The sequence below is a fragment of the Peromyscus californicus genome, unplaced genomic scaffold (assembly GCF_007827085.1).
Source record: "Peromyscus californicus insignis strain IS unplaced genomic scaffold, ASM782708v3 Scaffold_3__1_contigs__length_106647218, whole genome shotgun sequence".
NCBI lineage: Eukaryota > Metazoa > Chordata > Mammalia > Rodentia > Cricetidae > Peromyscus > Peromyscus californicus.
This window is the reverse complement of record NW_026294551.1, coordinates 1,736,222-1,755,745: the sequence shown is the minus strand read 5'-3', so window position 1 is coordinate 1,755,745 and position 19,524 is coordinate 1,736,222. Positions and strand designations below refer to the sequence as shown.

The window sequence follows — 19,524 nt, the reverse complement described above, 5'->3', positions numbered from 1 at the left end:
CTACATGGGATGACACAAGCCTGTAACCCCAGCACTCAGGAGGCAGAGGCAAAAAGACTCAACTAAGTTCAAGGCCAGTCTGACTGACAGGGAGAACATGTCTCAAAAGAGAACGGGAAAGGGTAGAGGGAAACAAAGAACGGGGTGGAGAGGAGAAGAAATGGAAAGTGAAAAACCTGCCACATTAAACCTGTGGTTTCATGAATAGTAACTGCTTAAAATGACACTAACTAAAAATAAAATAGTGCTTATCAAACACACAATGTGATGATCCCTCTTTAGCATAAAAAACAAAAATGTTCTGAAGTCACATTAAATAAAAATGTTACGGAAAAGCTGGGCAGTGGTGGTGCACACCTTTAATTTCAGCACTTGAGAAGCAGGGACAGGCAGATCTTTGTGAGTTTGAGACCAGTCTGATGTATACATTGAATTCCAGGACAGCCAGAGCTGCACAGAAAAACCCTGTCTTGGAAACCCTACCTCCCTAAAAAGCAAATACTTCATGGCTAGGGCAGAAACCCTGACATACCACATAAGCAGCCCTTAGTCTGAAATGTGTACATCACGCACACTCAGTAAACACATAAGGATGCCAGGATCAAGGGGTTTGGGATAGACAACGTACAACAAATGGAGAGATGCTTAAGTGTATAAGGGCACAGTGGCATCATTAGGACAGTCAAACTGTTTGAAGTCCTGCTAAGGTTCAAATGGGGTCAGAATTCTAAGATGCATGTGATTTATAAGAAACAGAAGAGCAAGACTAGCTGGGCAGTGGTGGCACAAGAGGCTCAGGAAGGAGCTGGTGGGTGCTTTGCCTAACCCTGATGTGGTGGCGCATACCTTTAATGCCAGCACTCAGGAGGCAGAGGCAGGCAGATCTCTCGTGAGTTCAAGGCCAGCCTGGTCTATACAGTGAATTCTTAGACAGCCAGGGCTCACAGAGAAACCCATCTTGAAAAACCAAAAAAGAAAAAAGAAAAGAGGTAGATTCTGTATTTCCTATGTCAGTAAGAGGCAGGGGTATTTCTGAAGAGCAGAATTAACACATAGGTGAGCGCATGCTCTAAAAGATAGCTAATGGAGACATGAAAGCCCAGATCATGGTGAGTTCCCGGGAACAAACACAAATAGAAGGCATCTTAGAGGCTCCAGCCATTGTGGCTGAGCAGCATTTGTGCCTATTCCATCTTACAAAAAAGTTGCTGATCTAGCATTTAGATCTTTCACCTTTACCAGATACTTACTAGCATAGAACTTGTTTAAATTTTTTTTTTTTGAGACAAGGTTCTCATAAGCTATGAGAACTATGTAAACTACACTGACCTTGAACTTGACCAGTCCTCCTGCTTTTGCCCCCAAGTGCTAAGATTACAAAAGCTCTTAAATATTTCCTTTAATGATCCATTAAGAGCTCCACAGGCAGGAGCCTTACTTATAGAGCACTTACAGCTGTGGGTCCCGGCTCCTATAAATCTTCCCGTCCTGCTTGCTGAGATATTGATCGATCTCATCTTCAACCACATTAGGAGCACCAAAGGCCTTTAACCCTAGTGAGGTCGATGTCTCCATTTCAGACGAAGGTCCAGCAAGGCTTGAGGGAAACAGGAACAACAAATCGCCATGCCTGTTCAAAGGACAAAACATCAAATGCCATCCTTTCCTCCAAAATCAAACCACATAGTTTAGTGTGGATATGTGGATCCTGATAGCTTCAAAGACAATGCTACAGTCTAAAGCTCTACATAGGGAAGTTCCTGATTTTAAGAGAATAGAACTATTTGTTTCTTGGCATTATACACATCAGTACAGATTCTCGGAAATCTAACTTCTCTCACCAATTTATTTTAAAAGCTATGAGGGCCAGGCAGTAGCAGTGCACACCTTTAATCCCACCACTTGGGAGGCAGAGGCAGATGGATCTCAGTGAGTTCAAGGCTAGCCTGGTCTACAAAGCGAGTTCCAGGACAGACAGGACTGCTATACAGAGAAAGTCTGTCTCAAAAAACCAAAAGACTGACCTGTAGGCAAGCCCGTGGAGCATTTTCTTGATTAGCAACTCATGTGGAAATGTCCAGCCCATTTATTGGTGGTGCTACCCCTGGCCAGATAGTCCTGGAGTGTTTAAGAAAGCAAGCTGAACAAGCCATTAAGAATGAGCATTTTGAGGCTGGAGAGATGGCTCAGAGGTTAAGAGCACTAACTGCTCTTCCAGAGGTCCTGAGTTTAATTCCCAGCAACCAGATGGTAGCTCACAACCATCTATAATGAGATCTGGTGCCTCTTCTGGCTTACAGGCATACATGTAGGCAGAATACCGTAATCATGACAAATAAATAAAACTTTTTTTTTTTTCCTAAAGAATGAGCATTTCGGCAGAGCCAGGTGGATCTCTGTAGCCAGCCTGGGCTACAGAGTGAGTTCCAGGAAAGGCTCCAAAGCTACACAGAGAAACCCTGTCTCAAAAAAAAACAAAACAAACAACAGCAAAAAAAGAGGCCGGGCGGTGGTGGTACACGCCTATAATCCCAGCACTCAGGAGGCAGAGGCAGGTGGATCTCTGTGAGTTCGAGGCCAGCCTGGTCTACAGAGCTAGTCCAGGACAGGTCCCAAAGCTACAGAGAAACCTTGTCTCAAAAAACCAAAAAAAAAAAAAAAAAAAAAAGCAAAAAAAGAATGAGAGTATTTCTTCATGGCGTCTGCTTCAGTTCCTGCCTTGCCCTTCCCTCAGTGGACTATGACCCAGGATATGTAAACCAAACAATCCCCTTCCTCCCCAGCTGCTTTTGGTTGTGGTGTTTTATTACAGCAACAGAAATCCTAGATAATGACTCATAAAAAAAAAAAAAAAAAAAAACACATCTCACTACGTAGCCTAGGCTGGCCTCAAACTCAGTATCCTCCTGCCTCTACTTACTAAGTGCTAAGATTACAGATGTGTGCTACCAGTTTGGCTTCATATTCCCCAGGGAGATAGGCTCACCATGCTAAGGGGCAAGTCTGCTGGTTTCTGCCACTGTGAAGAACATATCCACAAACGGATGCCAACACTCACTCTGATAAGGCAGATTCCTAGGCACAGCCTTTTGTTCCAAGACTGTGGAAGGTCTGCTATCCTAAAGAGCTGCCACAAGTCTACTTGCTGTGTGCTCTAACTTGACATGACTTGTAGCTAAAGGATTTTCCCATCGTGGGTCATGCCTGACCAGAGATGGCTTGTGGCACTAAATCAGCTCCAGCCTCTGAAGACAGGAGCCGACAGAACATTTGGCAAACTTTCAGCTGCCATCAACAGGACGCACAAGAAAACAGCTGGCCCAGTGCTGAACAGCAAACCAAAGGAAGAGCAGAATCTGCAAGTGCGAACACTGCAAGACATGCAGCCCCCCAGGAGCATGGCTGCAGCTCTTGAGAGCTGCTCTCGCCTTCTTATTCCTCCATAATTCATAGGCAATAAAACTGCCAAACTGTAACCAGGAGTTCTGCTTCTAGCAGGGGATTAGATAATCCTAAACACCCTCTATCTATGAACTACTTGGCTCAGACCCTGGACCAGTTTTAACAAATATACTGTAAAAATGCTGCTGAGCTCTAAAGGTACAGAATACCCAGGGTTCCCAAAGCTGGCAGTGAGGTCAGTAGGAACAGAAGAGGACACAGCCACAGTCCCTTGGCCAAGGCCAGGATCAAGAACTTGATCAAGACTTCGGTGTTCACTAGACAACAGATTAGGCCTGGAGCTCCCTGCCCCATAAAACTGTTAGCCTGGCCGGACGGCACACCTTTAATCCCAGCACTCAGGAGGCAGAGCCAGGCGATCTCTGTGAGTTCCAGGCCAGTCTAGTCTAGAGTGAGTTCCAGGACAGGCTCCAAAGCTATGCAGAGAAACCCTGTCTCAAATAAACAGAAACAAAAACAAAAGCAAGCAAACAAACAAAAGACTGTTAGCCTGAAATTCCCACATAAAGCCAAATGATTAGCCAGGTTTGCCAGTGCACACCTGTAATCCCAGCACTAAGGACAGTGACAGCAAGAGGATTACAAATTCAGGGTACTTTAGCTTCACTTCAAGATCAAGACCAGCCTGGATTACATGAGACCCTGTCTTAAAAAAAAAAAAAACAAAACAAGGGCTGGAGAGATGGCTCAGAGGTTAAGAACACTGGCTGTTCTTCCAGAGGTCCTGAGTTCAATTCCCAGCAACCACATGGTGGCTCACAACCATCTGTAGTGAGATCTGGCTCCCTCTTCTGGCCTGCAGAACACTGTATACATAATAAATAAATAAATCTTTAAAAAAAAAAAAACAAGCCAGGGGGTGGTGGTGGTGGATGTCTTTAATCCCAGCACTCCGCAGGCAGAGGCAGGTGGATCTCTGTGAGTTTGAGGCCAGCCTGGTCCACAGATTGAGTTCCAGGACAGGCTCCAAAGCTATGCAGAGAAACCCCGTCTCAAAAAACAACATCAACAAAAAAAATCACGGGCCGGGCGGTGGTGGCGCACGCCTTTAATCCCAGCACTCGGGAGGCAGAGCCAGGCGGATCTCTGTGAGTTCGAGGCCAGCCTGGGCTACCAAGTGAGTTCCAGGAAAGGCACAAAGCTACACAGAGAAACCCTGTCTCGAAAAACCAAAAAAAAAAAAAAAAATCACAAGCAAACAAAAAACCCAGGTGACTAAGGGAAGTCTGAACAACTAAGAGAATCCAGGAGGTCAAAACAGGAGCCAAGAAGAAATCCAGTCTGCTTCCACCAGAAGCACAGCAGGGAAGTTACCTCCAAGGCTCTAAGCAGAGGCCTGCATATGGGAGTGGAATCTGGGCTGTTTGGGGATCTGGAAGACCAAAACCAGAAAGGCGTGCAGTCTTAGCTCCATAGCACCCCCTTGTGCTTACACAGCAAATGCCACTAAAATGAACTTGCATCGAATAGAACTATGCTTCCTCACACCTCTCCCAATAAAAAACCAAAGATACAAGGGAAATAAAATCCCTCAAGCAAGAGCAGACAGAAACAAGTGCTGAGAGAGAGGGAGGAAGGCCTAGGATTCAAACGCTGGAATTACAAGACACAAACACAAACTCCAGAGAATGGAACAGAAACCTTCCAAGAAAGAGCTAGGAGTGATATGGAACCTTAAAGTGCTACATACCAACAGCTCAGTGTGAAAGGGAATCAAACAATGTTTTGGCTAGCCCTGTAAATCAGCTACTCAGGAGACTGAGACAGAAGGCAAGTCCGAAGCTAGCCTGGGCAACACAGAAAGACTGTCTCAAAATAAAAAGTTTAAAAGTCGGGAGCAGAGACCTGGAGTCACAGCTCAGTGGTATAGCACTTGCCTGGTGTTCATAACAGTACTTACTGCAAGTTGATAGCAGTACTGAAAAAAAAAAAAAAAAAACAGGGTATTTAAAGTGAAAGTGCTACAGTGGTATGCATCTGTAGTCTGAAGCAGGAAAATTCCAACTCAAAAAATAAAACAATATGAAAAGTGAAAATAGACGTGCTATACTCCTAAACAAGAGGGCAACACCCAGAGACTGTCGTGTTAACCAATCAGGGCTCCACATTCAACATGAAGAGCAAGGAACTGAGATCAAGGAGAGCAGTTGTGGATGCAGCCCACAACGAGGGGTGGAGTGAGGGACAGTCTCAAACTCACCATCCTCCCTAGTCTCCCAAGACTGTGTGTCAGTAAACTCAATTCAGACTTCTTCTTTCTGAGTTTTTGTTTTGTTTTTTTTTCTTTTTCCTGTAGCTGAGGACTGAACCCAGGGCCTTAGCGCTCTACCACTGAGCTAAATCCCCAAACCCACCCCCCTAAGTTTTTTTTTTTAAATAATTTATTTTTATTTTATGTGCATTGGTGTTTTTGCCTACATGTATGTCTGTGTGAGGGTGTCAGATCTTGGAGTTGTAGACAGCTGTGAGCCATTATGTGGGTGCTGGGAACTGAACCCAGGTCCTCTGGAAGAGCAGTCAGTGCTCTTAACCACTGAGCCATATCTTCAGCCCCTCTTTTTAATTTTTTTGAGACAAGGTCTCACTATGTAGCTCTCGTTGTCCTTTACTTTCATGTATTTTTAAAATATTTCAAATTTTGCCAGGCGGTGGTGGCGCACGCCTTTAATCCCAGCACTCGGGAGGCAGAGCCAGGCGGATCTCTGTGAGTTTGAGGCCAGCCTGGTCTACAGAGCAAGATCCAGGAAAAGGCGCAAAGCTACACAGAGAAACCCTGTCTCAAAAAACAAAAAAAAAAAAAAAAAAAAAAAAAACAAAAATTCAAATTTTATCTTGTAGGTCAGTGGTGGCACATGTCTTTAATCCTAGCACTTGGGAAACAGAAGCATTGGAGTCAGATCTCTGTGAGTTCAAGGACAGCCTGGTCTACAGAGATAGGTCCAGGACAGCCAGGGCCACATAGAGAAACCCTGTCTCGAAAAAACAAAAACCAACCCACCCCCCCCCCAAAAAAAAAGGTTTACCTCATGGGCAGGGCTTGGTGGTGCTTTAATCCCAGCACTTGGGGTGTTTGAACACTTGCCTAACATGCCCCAGCTGGAGAGATGGCTCAGCATCTCTGAGTTTAATTACCAGCACCTACATCAAACAGCCCACAACCACCTGTAACACACACAGACACACTCACATACACATTAAAAAAAAGTGTCACAAAAGCCATAGCCATTGTTCTTACTACACTCATGTGAAAGAGGCACTGCTGTTATAAGGACAGCAAGACCCAGTGAAATGAGGAAACTTTCCAAGGCTCACAGGCGGGAGGGAATGTGAAAAATGACTCTGGGAGCTGGTGAGACGGCTCCGTGAATGAAGGGGCCTAAGACAAGTCCAACGACCTGAGTTTAGCCTCCAGGACCAAAAGGAGAAACTCAATTCCCCAAATTGTCCTGCGACCTTACACTCGAGAGCATGCTCATACATGTGCACACGCACAAATAAAATATAATAGATTTTGTTGTTGTTGTTGTTTTGAGACAAGGTCTCAATACATAGCTCTGGCTGTCCTGGATCTCATTATGTAGACCAGGCTGGCCTCAAACTCACAGAGAACTGCCTGTTTCTGCCTCCCAAGTGCTGGCATTAAAGGTGTGTGCCTCTATTCCTGGCTATATAAAGTTTTTTAAAGAAATGATTGATTTTCAAAATTTGAAAACCCTTCACCAGGACGCAGCTCAGGGGTAAAGGAGTGACTACCATGTTCTAGACAAGAGGTTCCACTTCCAGCTCCATAAAAAAACTAAAGGCTGGCCAGGCGGTGGTGGTGCACCCCTTTAATCCCAGCACTCAGGAGGCAGAGTCATGCAGATCTCTGTGAGTTTGAGGCCAGCCCAGTCTACATAGCGAGATCCAGGACAGGCACCAAAACTACACAGAGAAACCTTGTCTCGGAAAAAAAAAAACAAAAAACTAAAGGCCAATCTGATCTACCTATCTAGCAAAATCTTACCCCCAAATAAATTAAAAACACAAACACACAAACAACCAAACTTTCCTAAAGCTCAAAGAAAATATGTCCTTGGCCACCCTGGAAATGGTCACAAATAACAATAATGAAAGACACTAACTAATTATAGGGATAGGCAAACAGGGACCAAGTCTTTGCAGAACAAATAAATGATATCACTATATATTTCTGTTCGCCACATATCCTAATCTATGATAAAAGTGGTAAAATTGCCAGAATAGCCTACTGTTCTGTTCTGTCTAATAAACAGGCATGCAGACAAATGCCTACAGACTGAGCCATGCATGCAGGTAAACACTCATACACACAAAATTAAAAAAAAAAATAGACTGTTCACTAATGCAGATGCCCAGTTTAGACGAGGCTGAACAAGCTTGTCTATAAAAAGCCAAAGAGCAAACATTTTGAACTCTGCAGGCTACGTGTTATAATCACTCACCTCTGAACTTACAGCATGAAAGTAGTCACAGACATGACTGCGTTCCAATAATACCATAAACAGGAGTGTGAGTCAGAGGCCTTTCCCAAAGCCTCACTGACAAGTGAAAATGGACCACCATATCTCCCTGTCTTCTTAGTAAGCAGGGCTGACATGGCATGATCTCTTCCCAAATATTTGCGCTCTAAGTAAGTCCTCTGCTCCAGACAAGACGTTGACTCTACTTCAGATATGGATCCAAGACCATAACTTCTCCTAACACCATTCCAGAATTCCATAGTCAAACCTGCTCAAGGCTAACTGCTGGTCTAGTACAGCTGTTGTACACCAGTCAAGCAACACAATCTCTGTCTGTGAGCAGTTAACAGGGCCATAATTATAGTAGTATGCTGTGGGATGTTCTGTATGGCAAATGTGTTGCTAATTAGTCAATAAATAAAACACTGATTGGCCGTTGGCTAGGCAGGAAGTGTAGGCGGGGCAAGGAGGAGAATAAAGCTGGGAAGTGGAAGGCTGAGTCAGAGAGACACTGCCAGCTGCCACGATGAGAAACAGCATGTGAAGATACCGGTAAGCCACGAGCCACGTGGCAAGGTATAGATTAATAGAAATGGGTTAATTTAAGCTGTAAGAACAGTTAGCAAGAAGCCTGCCACGGCCATACAGTTTGTAAGCAAAATAAGCCTCTGTGTTTACTTGGTTGGGTTTGAAAGGCTGTGGGACTGGCAGGTGAGAGAGATTTGTCCTGACTGTGGGCCAGGCAGGAAAACTACAACTACAGTAGTACCCAGAGGATAAGGGAAATCCAGGCAGCCTCAGCTGGAGCATTGGACCTAGTCCCTCCTGCTGCCTATCTTCCACTAGCTGGACACTTACTTGATTTTTAGCAAATGAAGGGATTTGCTGGACGATGCTGTTATCTCTCCGGTCTTGTTTCTATTGATGTAAACTGAGAAGCCGTTGTTTTGGAATCCAAACTCCTTTGCAACCTACAAGCCCCAAACAACAGAAATGTAATGAAACATCCAAGCTGATATACCACAGGCTGCCAAGACCACTGGAAAACACATGGTAAAGTTAGGAAGTGCTCACCAGACAGACCCCTTGTCATTTCACTCTGGAGAAAAATTGTAGTCATCATACCAGTGCCAATTCAAATAAGTGGCCCACGGGAAACAAAGGTCTTGTATAAACATGTAAGAGGCCGGGCGGTGGTGGCGCACGCCTTTAATCCCAGCACTTGGGAGGCAGAGCCAGGTGGATCTCTGTGAGTTCGAGGCCAGCCTGGGCTATCAAGTGAGTTCCAGGAAAAGGCGCAAAGCTACACAGAGAAACCCTGTCTCGAAAAACAAAAAAACAAAACAAAACAAAATAAACATGTAAGAGATGAAACTAGCCAAAGTCAAGGCCACGTGTGGCAAGTTAATCGCTCCTTTTTAATCAAGAGTAAAAACCCAATTCCAATCATAAAACCTAACAGAGAAAAAAATGGAGTATAGAATGATGTCACCAATCAAGAAAAGTCAGGTGCTAGGCATGGTGGCACCACGCCTTTAATCCCAGCACTCAGGAGGTAGGCAGAGGCGGGCAGATCTCCGTGAGATGGAAGCCAGCCTGGTCTACAAAGTGAGTTCTAGGACAGCTAGAGCTGTTACACAGAGAAACTGTCTCAAAAAAGCCAAGAAAAGAAAGAAGGAAGGAAGGAAGGAAGGAAGGGAGGAAGGGAGGGAGGGAGGGAGGGAGGGAGGGGGAGGGAGGAAGGAAGGAAGGAAGGAAGGAAGGAAGGAAGGAAGAAAACAAAAAAAGAAAAAGAAAGAAAGAAAGAAAAGTTAGCTGCTGGGCATGGTGGCACATGCCTTTGTTCCCAGCACTCAGGAGGCAGGCGGATCTCCATGAGATGGAGGCCAGCCTGATCTACAGAGAGTTCTAGAACAGCCAGAGCTACTCAGAGAAACCCAGTCTCGAAAAGCCAGGAAAAAAAAGAATAGTCAGCCGTAGCTAGCAAGATATCTCAGCAGGTAAAGTGTCTGCTGCTAAGTCTAATGGCCTAAATTTGATGTTAGACCCACACAGTAGGAGAACTGACTCTTGACCTCCACATGTGTATCATGTCATGCATGCCACCACCACCCATCTCAACAAGTGGTAGTATAAGCAAGTAAGTGTAAAAGATTTTAAAATATTTTTTAAAAAGAAATGTCAGCTGGGTATAGTAGCACACTCCTGTGATCCCAGCACTGGGAGGATGGAAACCGAAGTATCAGGAGTTCAAGACTAGCCTCAGCTACACAAGTTTTGGACTATATGCATGAGATCCTGACAACAGGACAAAAACAAGGAAAGGAGGAGGGAAAAGAAAGAGGAAGGAAGGAAAGTCAAGGAAGTAGGCAGGTGGGTAGATTATCAACTCACTTGTGCTACCAGGAGCAATGAAATCATTTAACTCAACAGACATTAAACATCCTACCAAACGTGCTCTAAGGGTTCTGGTTTCTGAAAACCAAACAATGAGACCTTGAAATGACTGGTCTCAAATGAACCAATCACTAAGATCCCATGATCTTCTTCTTTGGCTTGAGTCCACATGGAGGAGGCAGTAACACAGGTCTCAAGCAGTTAGGGCTAGCTTCAAACTTAGAATACAGCTATAGCTGGCCTTGAACTCCTGATCTTCCTCCTCCACCTCCCAAGTGCTGGTGTGTGAGCTATTTCCAATATAAACAATCTCACCACACATGCCAACATCAATTTCTTTACAGAGCATAAAGCCACATATAAATGCTATTGAGCACAGGCCACCCTGCCCAAACAAGATTCATAGGGCTCAAGACCTGCTTTCCAAGCAAGTTTGTAAGGATATAAGGAGGCTGTTTTAGAGACCATTTGTTGGGATTTTATTACTAAACAAACAAACAAAACAACAACAAAAACACAAAACCACACACACATAGTATAATCTCACTTACATGAGATATCTAAAGTAGTACAAGTCACAGAAAAAGAAAACAGAATGGTGGCTACCAGGGCTGCAGTGAGGAGAAAAGGGTTGTTCAAGGGGGATGGATTTCAGAAGTGAGCAATGAAAACACTCTAGAGACATGTTTCACAGTAATGCAAGTATACAAGAAACTTGATGTGAAATAAAAATAAATATGTAACACAAGGAAGGAGAAAAAGAACACCCAGTACCATAGATGTAAATCTGTATTTAGTAGCAGAGAACCACATCTATAGTAAAAAATAAAAATAAAAACAGGGAAGCCAGGCAGTGGTAGTGCATGCCTTTAATCCCAGCAGAGGCAAGGTGGATCTCTGTGAGTTTCAGGCCAGCCTGGTCTACAGAATGAGTTCCGAGAGAGCCAGCATGGTTACACAGAGAAACTCTGTCTTGAAAAGCCAAAAATAAATAAATAAATAAATTTAATAATGTTAGAACAGGTCACAAACAGCCATATAATGCCATCTTGAACACTGGCACACCTTGTAAACAACATGGTCTTACAGCCCAAGTCTGTGTCCAAACTGACACCTGCCTGGGCTTGGGTAAACTTGTCCCTTCCTACGACTTAACTTGCTATCCAACCAAACAAGCCAATTAGTGAATGACCAAAGAAGAGAAAAGTTGGATGCTGAGCTCTGCTAGTTAAAATGCAATGAGCAGCCTGGGTACTGGGAGTCAGTGTCCTCTCAACACTGGCAGAAGACCCTTTGGGACAGGACCTGCACAGAGGAACTGATGCAGCAGGGCTAGACCCTGTGAGCAGAACGCTGTTCAGATGGACCCCTTTAATTTCACTAGTTTTTCCTTCTTATGGATTCATAAGAATAATATACAATTAAAATGATTTCCAAGTAACTTTTTTTTTTTTTTTTTTTTTTGGTTTTTCGAGACAGGGTTTCTCTGTGTAGCTTTGTGCCTTTCCTGGAACTCGCTTTGGAGACCAGGCTGGCCTCGAACTCATAGAGATCCGCCTGCCTCTGCCTCCCGAATGCTGGGATTAAAGGTGTGCGCCACCACCGCCTGGCTCCAAATAACTTTTAAAAAGTACTAAAGCACAAAATAAAATTCTAATGACAAGGGAAAGCAAGTGTAATTCCATTTTTAGTTTCCTAGGTATACATAGTGACTCCTTTGGAAGCTCGATTATGTCTTAGATTTGAAGAAATGTAGCAAGGGCATCAGTAAGGTTGCTTCTAACATTTTAAATACGTCACCAAAAAAATACTTCAAGAATAACACTATGAGCTTGTTTATAAATGCTGCTAATAGCAAACAGAATTGGGAATTGTATTACTTCTACTTACTTATATATTATATGAACAACAATGTAAAAGAGGAGGGCCACAACTGGCTAGTCTTCAGTACAAAGTGTAAAACAAAAGTTACTCTCCTTGCTCAAGACTTCTCATCCACTTAAGGTCTGACCCAAGCTCTCTCCATCACTCCCTGTACGTAGAGTCATAAATATGTGGCTTTAATTTCTCTAAAAAAGAAACTGGAGAGGAAAGGGGTACCCTGAAGAAATGGTTCAGTGGTTAAGTGCACTGGCTGCTCTTCCAAAGGAACCAGGTTCAATTCCAACCACCCATGCAGTAGTTCACAACCATCTTTAACTCAATTCCAACTGGATCTGACCCCCTCTTCTGGCCTCCACAGTCACTAGACATGTATATGGTGCACATGTCTAATCTGTGAACCTAAAAATGACAAAACTGCCACAACAGCCCACTGTTATGTCTGGTAAACAGGCAGGCAAGCAATGCCTGCAAACCTGGCAACACACGCAGGCAAAACACCCACACACTTTAAAATAATTAAAAAAAAAAGAAAGATGGGGTCAGGGAACAGGGCTGGAGAGATGAGTCAGCTGTCAAGAGCACTCAAACTGTTGCAGAGGATCCAGAATCAGTTACCAGCAAACATGGTGGCTCACATCCACCTGTAACTCTAGTTCCAGGAGAATCCAACACCTTCTTCTGGCTTCCATGGACACTGCACGTATGTGGTGCACAGACATACACATAGGCAAAATACCCATAAAATAAAAATAAATACATCATAGCTGGGTGGCAGTGGCACACGCCTTCAATCCCAGCACTCAGGAGGCAGAGACAGGTAGATCTCTGTGAGGCCAGCCTGATCTACAGAGTGAGATCCAGGACAGGCACCAAAACTACACAGAGAAACCCTGCCTTGAAAAAAACCAAAAATAAATAAATAAGTGAATGAATAAATAAATAAATAAATGAATGAATGAATGAATAAATAAATAAAAAGAATGAGCTGATTGTGGTGATGCATGCCTTTAATCCCAGCACTCAGGAGGCAGAGGCAGACAGATCTTTGTGAGTTTGAGGCCAGCCTGGTCTACACAGAGTTTCAGAACAGCCAGGACTATATAGGGAGACCCTGTCTCAAAACAAAACAAAAATAAATAAATAAATAAATAAATAGAATTGAATCATTCTAAACATTTTTTTTTCTTTTTTTTACAATTTCCCTTTTTCTCCAAATTCTGTTTGAGACATGGTCCTTGCTCAGTGTGTGTAAGAAAGCATGTCATTCCATGGATCTGGCTGGTCCACAGTTCACTACAAGGCCTATGCAGGTCTTAAACTTCTCGTCTCAACCTCCTGAGATGAGATGACAGGTGTGAGCACCACACTCAGCTTCGAATTTTCATTCTCAAAAACTACTCTTGCAAAGTACTTTGACATCTGCCATGGCCTGGCAGAGAGCAACTGTGTCAAACATCTGAGCCGGAGTTCTGCATGGTGACTCATACGTGTAACCCCAGCAGCACTTAGGAAGCTGAGGCAGGAGAATTGCTTAGAGTCCAAGGCCAGCCTAGAGTGAGACTTTGTCTTTCTGTCTCTGCCTGCCCCATCTCCCTCTCTCCCTCCCTACCCCTACCCCCTCCCACCACCACGACAATCCAGCAGGTAGCCAGTTCAATCACACAGAGAAAAGCCACACAAGTGACATCTTGGTGGTAGGAGAAAAAAGGAAACAAGAAAAGGCACAGACAGGCACACTGGAGGGAACAACCCTGGAAGATTGGCCACAGGTACCTTTTTCAAAAAGGTTGCAGCTGTTTCTCTCTTTGTTGCTGTGATCCGCTTCACTCCATCCGGGGATTGGACTCGGATTATCTATTATAAATGAAGTAAGATGGTTACTGTACCTAATGAGACATCCATTTTATAAGACTTACACTTGAAGGGCTGGAGAGATGGCTCAGCAGTGAAGAGCACTGGCTGCTCTTCCAAAGGATCCGGGTTTAATTCCCAGCACCCACATGGCAGCTCACAACTGTCTGTAACTCCAGGGGGGACCTGGCATCCTCACACAGACATACATGTAGGCAAAACCCAAATATACATAAAAAGTAAATAAACTAATTAATTAAAAAAAAAGACTTAAAAAAAAAACACTCTGGACGGTTGTGGCGCACGCCTTTAATCCCAGCACTCAGGAGGCAGAGGCAGGCGGATCTCTGTGAGTTCGAGGCAGCCTGGTCTCCAAAGCGAGTTCCAGGACAGACACAAAACTACAGACAAACCCTGTCTCGAAAAAAACCACAAAAAAAAAAAAAAAAAAAAAAAAAAAGACTTATACTTGAAGTCTTTTGGCATCTGGACTGTTGAAACTGAAAGGTAAGAGTCATTCTTCCCCACCTTTCTTTGGTGTGTATGTTGTGTGTGTACCTATGTGCACAAGTACACCCACTTGTGTACATCCACATGGTGTCAAGAAGTCAACACAGGGCATCTTCCTCTACTGCTCTCCACATCGTTTTTTGGGGACAGGGCTCATTGAACCTGGAGCTCACCACTTCAGCTGCACTTGTTGGCCAACAAGCAACTGGCTCCTCCCACCTCCACTTCCTGCAGTGCTAGAGTTACTGATGTACACCACTGTGCCCAGCTTTCCACAGGTGCTAGGGATCTACACTCAGGTCCTCAGGCTTGCATAGCAAGCCCTTTATCCACGAAACCATCTCCTCATTCTCAGTCCTCCCCCTTTGAATCCCCGACTCCATTTTGCTTGAAGGGGAAACAAAAGAGGTGAGGCATACATATCAACACATGAAAGATTGCCTCGAGTACCATCCTGATTCAAACACCTTATAGTTTCCTGTAGAACATACAACTTCAAGGCTAACCATGGTAGGAATACCTATAATCCCAAGCACTCCAGAGGTGGAGGCAAGAGCAAAAGAAGAGGCCAGCCTGGGCTACGAGACCACCTTAAGATAGTTTTTTTAATTTTACATGTATAAGTGTTTTGCCTGCGTGTATGTTTGTGCACCACATGCATGTATTGCCCTCCAAGGTCAGAAGAGGGCATCACATGAAACTATCTTAAAAAAACAGAAGAGCTGGAGAGATGGCTCAGCTCTTGAGAGCAATAGCTGCTCTTACAGAAGACTGGGTTCAATTCCCAGCACCAACTGGCAGCTCTCAACTGTCTGTAACTCCAGATCCCTGGGATGAAATACCCACTTCTGCTCCACAGAATCCTGCATGCTTGTGGGGCACATAAATTTCACACAAGCACACACACATACACATAAAAATAAAAGATAAATTATTTAAAAAGTAAAATAAAATAAAGGCCCTTAATACCATGATAAACTCTATTATTAATAGTTTGATTTCTAGGCAGTCTTAACAAAATGTATTTCGAAGGCAAGGCAAAGCTAAAAATGTTGGCTGCCTTCATGACTCCTAGACATGGATCAGGTTCTAGGCCTTGATTTCTATACTGGTCCAAGCCCTCTGAGAACATGTCATTCATTATGCTGGCATGAACTGGCATGCCCTATAAACCAGGCAGTTGCTGCTCGGCCACCCGAGGGCTAAGAGGGAAGACACAAAATACCTCAGAAAATGCCGCTGCTGTACTTCCTACTCTGGCAGTCATTAATGGTACGCTATATAGAAAATGCTTTGCAGATAAAAAATGTTGACAAGGCATTGTTTAAAGATTTCTACTGACACACTGCAGAACTCCATAATGGTTTACAGTCAACTGAATTTTGTCTACTTTCACCAAACAATTAAGAATAATGTGAGTTTTCTAAAATAGCACAATCATGTCTCTTAATTTTTGGTGACTTTCACTTGGCTTTGCCATGTATATTCAACATTTAGATTTTGTTCTGGATAGTCCCTATGAATATCCTGATTGTTAAAGGGCATAGAATTATGTACACATTTGCTTCTAAACCACATCTGTCCCATTTCCTCACCCTGCTCACTCATCTGTATTAAGTGCAAATGTAAGCAACTTCTGATTTCTAGTACTCTTCACTTGGGATTTGATACCAAGGAAAAACACCTTTATAAATGTAAGGAAACTATATGCACATATTTCATTCTTCAATCTGTCTTCAACACTGAAACATGTCAAAAAGTAAAAACCTCTGCTTCTCTGTGGAAGGCTCTGTAATCAGACGTTTCCTGTCCAGACTGCTTGTTCCCAAATACCCAGCAGCTGCTTCCCAAATTACCACACAGAGGCTTATATTGATTATAAATGCTTGGCTGAAAGCTCAAGCTTATTAATCACTAGCTCTTACACTTAAATTAACCCATAATTCTTATCTATGTTTAAACACATGGCTTGGTACCTTTTCTCAGTACAACATTCTTATCTTGCTTCTCTGCATGTTCTGACTCCCCCTTCCTCTTCCCAGAATTCAATCTCTTTCTGCCCAGCTATCAGCAAATCAGCTTTTTATTAGCAAATGAGAGTAATACATATTCATGGTGTAGATGTAATTCTGAACGGTTTTATTAAATAAGAAACACAGAGCCAAATGCAGAGTTAAAAGCCCAAGAGGTCAGAGCAGTAGCTAAGAGCTGAGACCAAGACCGTCTTCTTACCCCAGCCCCTGCTGCGGTCCTTCCCCTGAGAAAGAGACCTACTTCCTATGTGACTGTCTTTTTACTGATTTTCTGTTCTGCCTTCTCATTGGTTGTAAACCCAACCACATGACCTCCAGGTCTCTATGGTTGGTATTCAGATTAAAGGCGTGTGTCTCCAAGCTGGCTATGTCCTTGAACACACAGACTCTGCCTACCATATGATCGGATTAAAGGCGTGCACCACCACCACCGCCTAGCTTCTGCTATGGCTTGCTATTAGCTCTGACCCCCAGGCAACTTTATTTATTAACATACAAATAAAATCACATTTCAGCACAAATAAAATATCACCATACATGGTGTAGAAAAAGAATGTTCCACACAAGGCTCTACAAATGCTTCTTCATCCAATTACTCAGAAATGGGAGTCTCTCACCCAAGCACTGAGAAAGAAGTCCCAAGGAAGAATCCTTTTGTTTGGTTGATTTTGGTTTGGTTGGACACACCATGTCGACCAAAGTGGCTTCAAATCCTCTGTCCTCCTTGCCTATCTTCCCAAGTCCTGGATTACAGGCCTATGCCCCAACACCTAGTTTACCAAAGAAGAATTCTACAGTGCAAGTCACTCTACCTGATCTACAACATGGCATAGGAGTCTTGATTTTAAGAAGGAAATTTGTACTAAGAAAGTTTTAGATTAACCTCTGACACAGGCTACAAAAGAAAACATATGGAACAGACAGATGGGCCACATGGAGAACACAGATTCTGAATAAGTTAGCTGTGAGGGAACAAGCTGGAGAGATGGCTCAGCGGTTATGAGCGCTGGCTGTTCTTCCAGGAGACCCGCGTTCAATTCCCAGAAGCCACATGGCAGCTCACAACTGTTTGTAACTCCAGTTCCAGAGGATCTGATACCTTCACACCAATGCACATAAAATAAAGTTAAATAAATTATTTTGAGAGAGAGAGAGAACTGCTTGCTCTTCCAGAGGATCTGGGTTCAATTCCCTGCACCCACATGGTGTCTCACAACCATCTATAACGCCAGTTCCTGGGGATCCAATACCCTATTCTGGCCTCTTTGGGAACCAGGCATCCAAGTCATACACATACATGAAGTCAAAACACCTATACACATAAATACATAAACTTAAAAGTAAAATTTTTGAAGGTGGAGAGATGGCTCAGCAGTTAAGAGCACTGGCTGCTCTTCCACAGGACCTGGGTTCAATTCTAGAACCCACATGGCAGCTCACAACTGTCTGTAACTCCAATTCCAGGGGATCTGGCACCCTCACACAGATACACATTAAGGCAAAACACCAATACACATAGAATAAAAATAAATAAATTTTTTAAAAAAGTAATATTTCTGAAATCAACTTCAGAAGAGTTTATTAATTCCTCACAACCTGAGAAAGTCAATTTAAGACCCACCGGTACCCATGAGAGCCTTTGGAATACCTGAATAAATACTTTACCTCAGTAAAGATCATTACAGTGTGTAGAAAGTTTAATAAGCAGTTCTAACTGCTGATACCTCATCTATTTCTAGGCAAGTCATCTAGGTTAGTAAATTTTAGTTTTAAAACGAAGTCAGCCTTTCTGAGGTTTCTCTGCACATCTTCAGGATGGGAAATACAGAGAGAACAGAAGACCCCTAAATGAAACTGTGGGGAAAGAGAAGCTTCACTCAGAGAAAAGCCTTAACTCTTAACCTACCAGAAATGATAGCCCTTGTCTGCAATCCCGGTGTGAGGAAGCTGTGCCAGGAAGATGTCAAGGTCAAGGATGGTGTGGTATAAAATGGTAAGACTGTCTCAAAAAGTAAAACAAAATGCCTCAAGAGCTGAACTTTCCTGGAAACACATGTAATCCAGAAAGAAGCGATGTTATTTCGAATGCATAGAACCACTACAGAACTGTCCCAGGCCTAAAGCACCCAACATGGTTCCAATTTCCCAGAAATCCCAAATACCCCTTAGTGTTGACCACAATTCTTCTGTCAGACCAGCCTGTTACTCACGCCATTCCCCAACCCCTGCCACAGGTTAACTGAAGACTATCCGCTGGTTTTCCTCTCTTTTGTTTTAACGACATATTTCATGGTGGGGTGGGGAGGGTGACAAGCTCTACTGTGAGGCTAAAGTGAAATCAGCCTTCTTTATTACACTCCTTTTAAACAGGTAGTCAAGTTGTCTCTGCCAAAGAGGAGCCAGTCCCTCCAGGTTGCTGTCTAAACCCCTTGGCCACTTCCTTTGTGGGGAAGGGGTTCCCTACTGATGCCCTTCTCCCGACTACTCTTCCAGAGTGAAATCATGACGAGGCACTGCTGGGATGGGGGAGGAGAAAGCCCTAAGGGCTGGAGGAAAGGACGTAACCGGCTTCGGGGCCTGGGAGGAGGCTGGGGTCGCTCGGAGCAACCTGCGGCAGCAGGGAGGAGGAAGGCCGCTCCACTCGGACCGCTCGGCCTCGTTCCCGCCAGCCTCTCCAGGCTCAGCTAAGGTACCTCCACAAACCCAGGGCTAGAGAAGAGGAGCCGCTGGCGCCGAGCACCGTCCCGCGCGGGCCCGCCCAGGACGCCGGCAAATCTGCTGCCTCATCCCGGCACCCCGCTCCCTCCAGGCCGCCTGACTCACGATGTTCTCGGCCATGGTGGCCGCTCCTGCCTCCGGGTTCGAGCCCCGGGCTGCCGCCACCTGCCTCCCCAAAGGCCTCGCAA

The 19,524-nt window shown here is 44.1% G+C and overlaps 1 protein-coding gene across 1 annotated transcript in view; it reads right to left on the bottom strand.

The window, feature by feature from the left end:
• The window catches only part of Nploc4 (NPL4 homolog, ubiquitin recognition factor), a 59,690-nt gene that overhangs the window by 40,064 nt on the left and 102 nt on the right, over nucleotides 1-19,524 (bottom strand). The window contains exons 1-4 of the mRNA XM_052758892.1: nucleotides 19,442-19,524; nucleotides 13,998-14,078; nucleotides 8,802-8,914; nucleotides 1,454-1,630 (exon numbers count right to left, since the gene is read on the bottom strand). The exon at nucleotides 19,442-19,524 is cut by the window's right edge and continues 102 nt beyond it. Coding sequence (XP_052614852.1) covers nucleotides 1,454-1,630; nucleotides 8,802-8,914; nucleotides 13,998-14,078; nucleotides 19,442-19,456 — 386 coding nt within the window. The 5' untranslated portion in view covers nucleotides 19,457-19,524. The remainder of the gene's footprint in view (nucleotides 1-1,453; nucleotides 1,631-8,801; nucleotides 8,915-13,997; nucleotides 14,079-19,441) is intronic.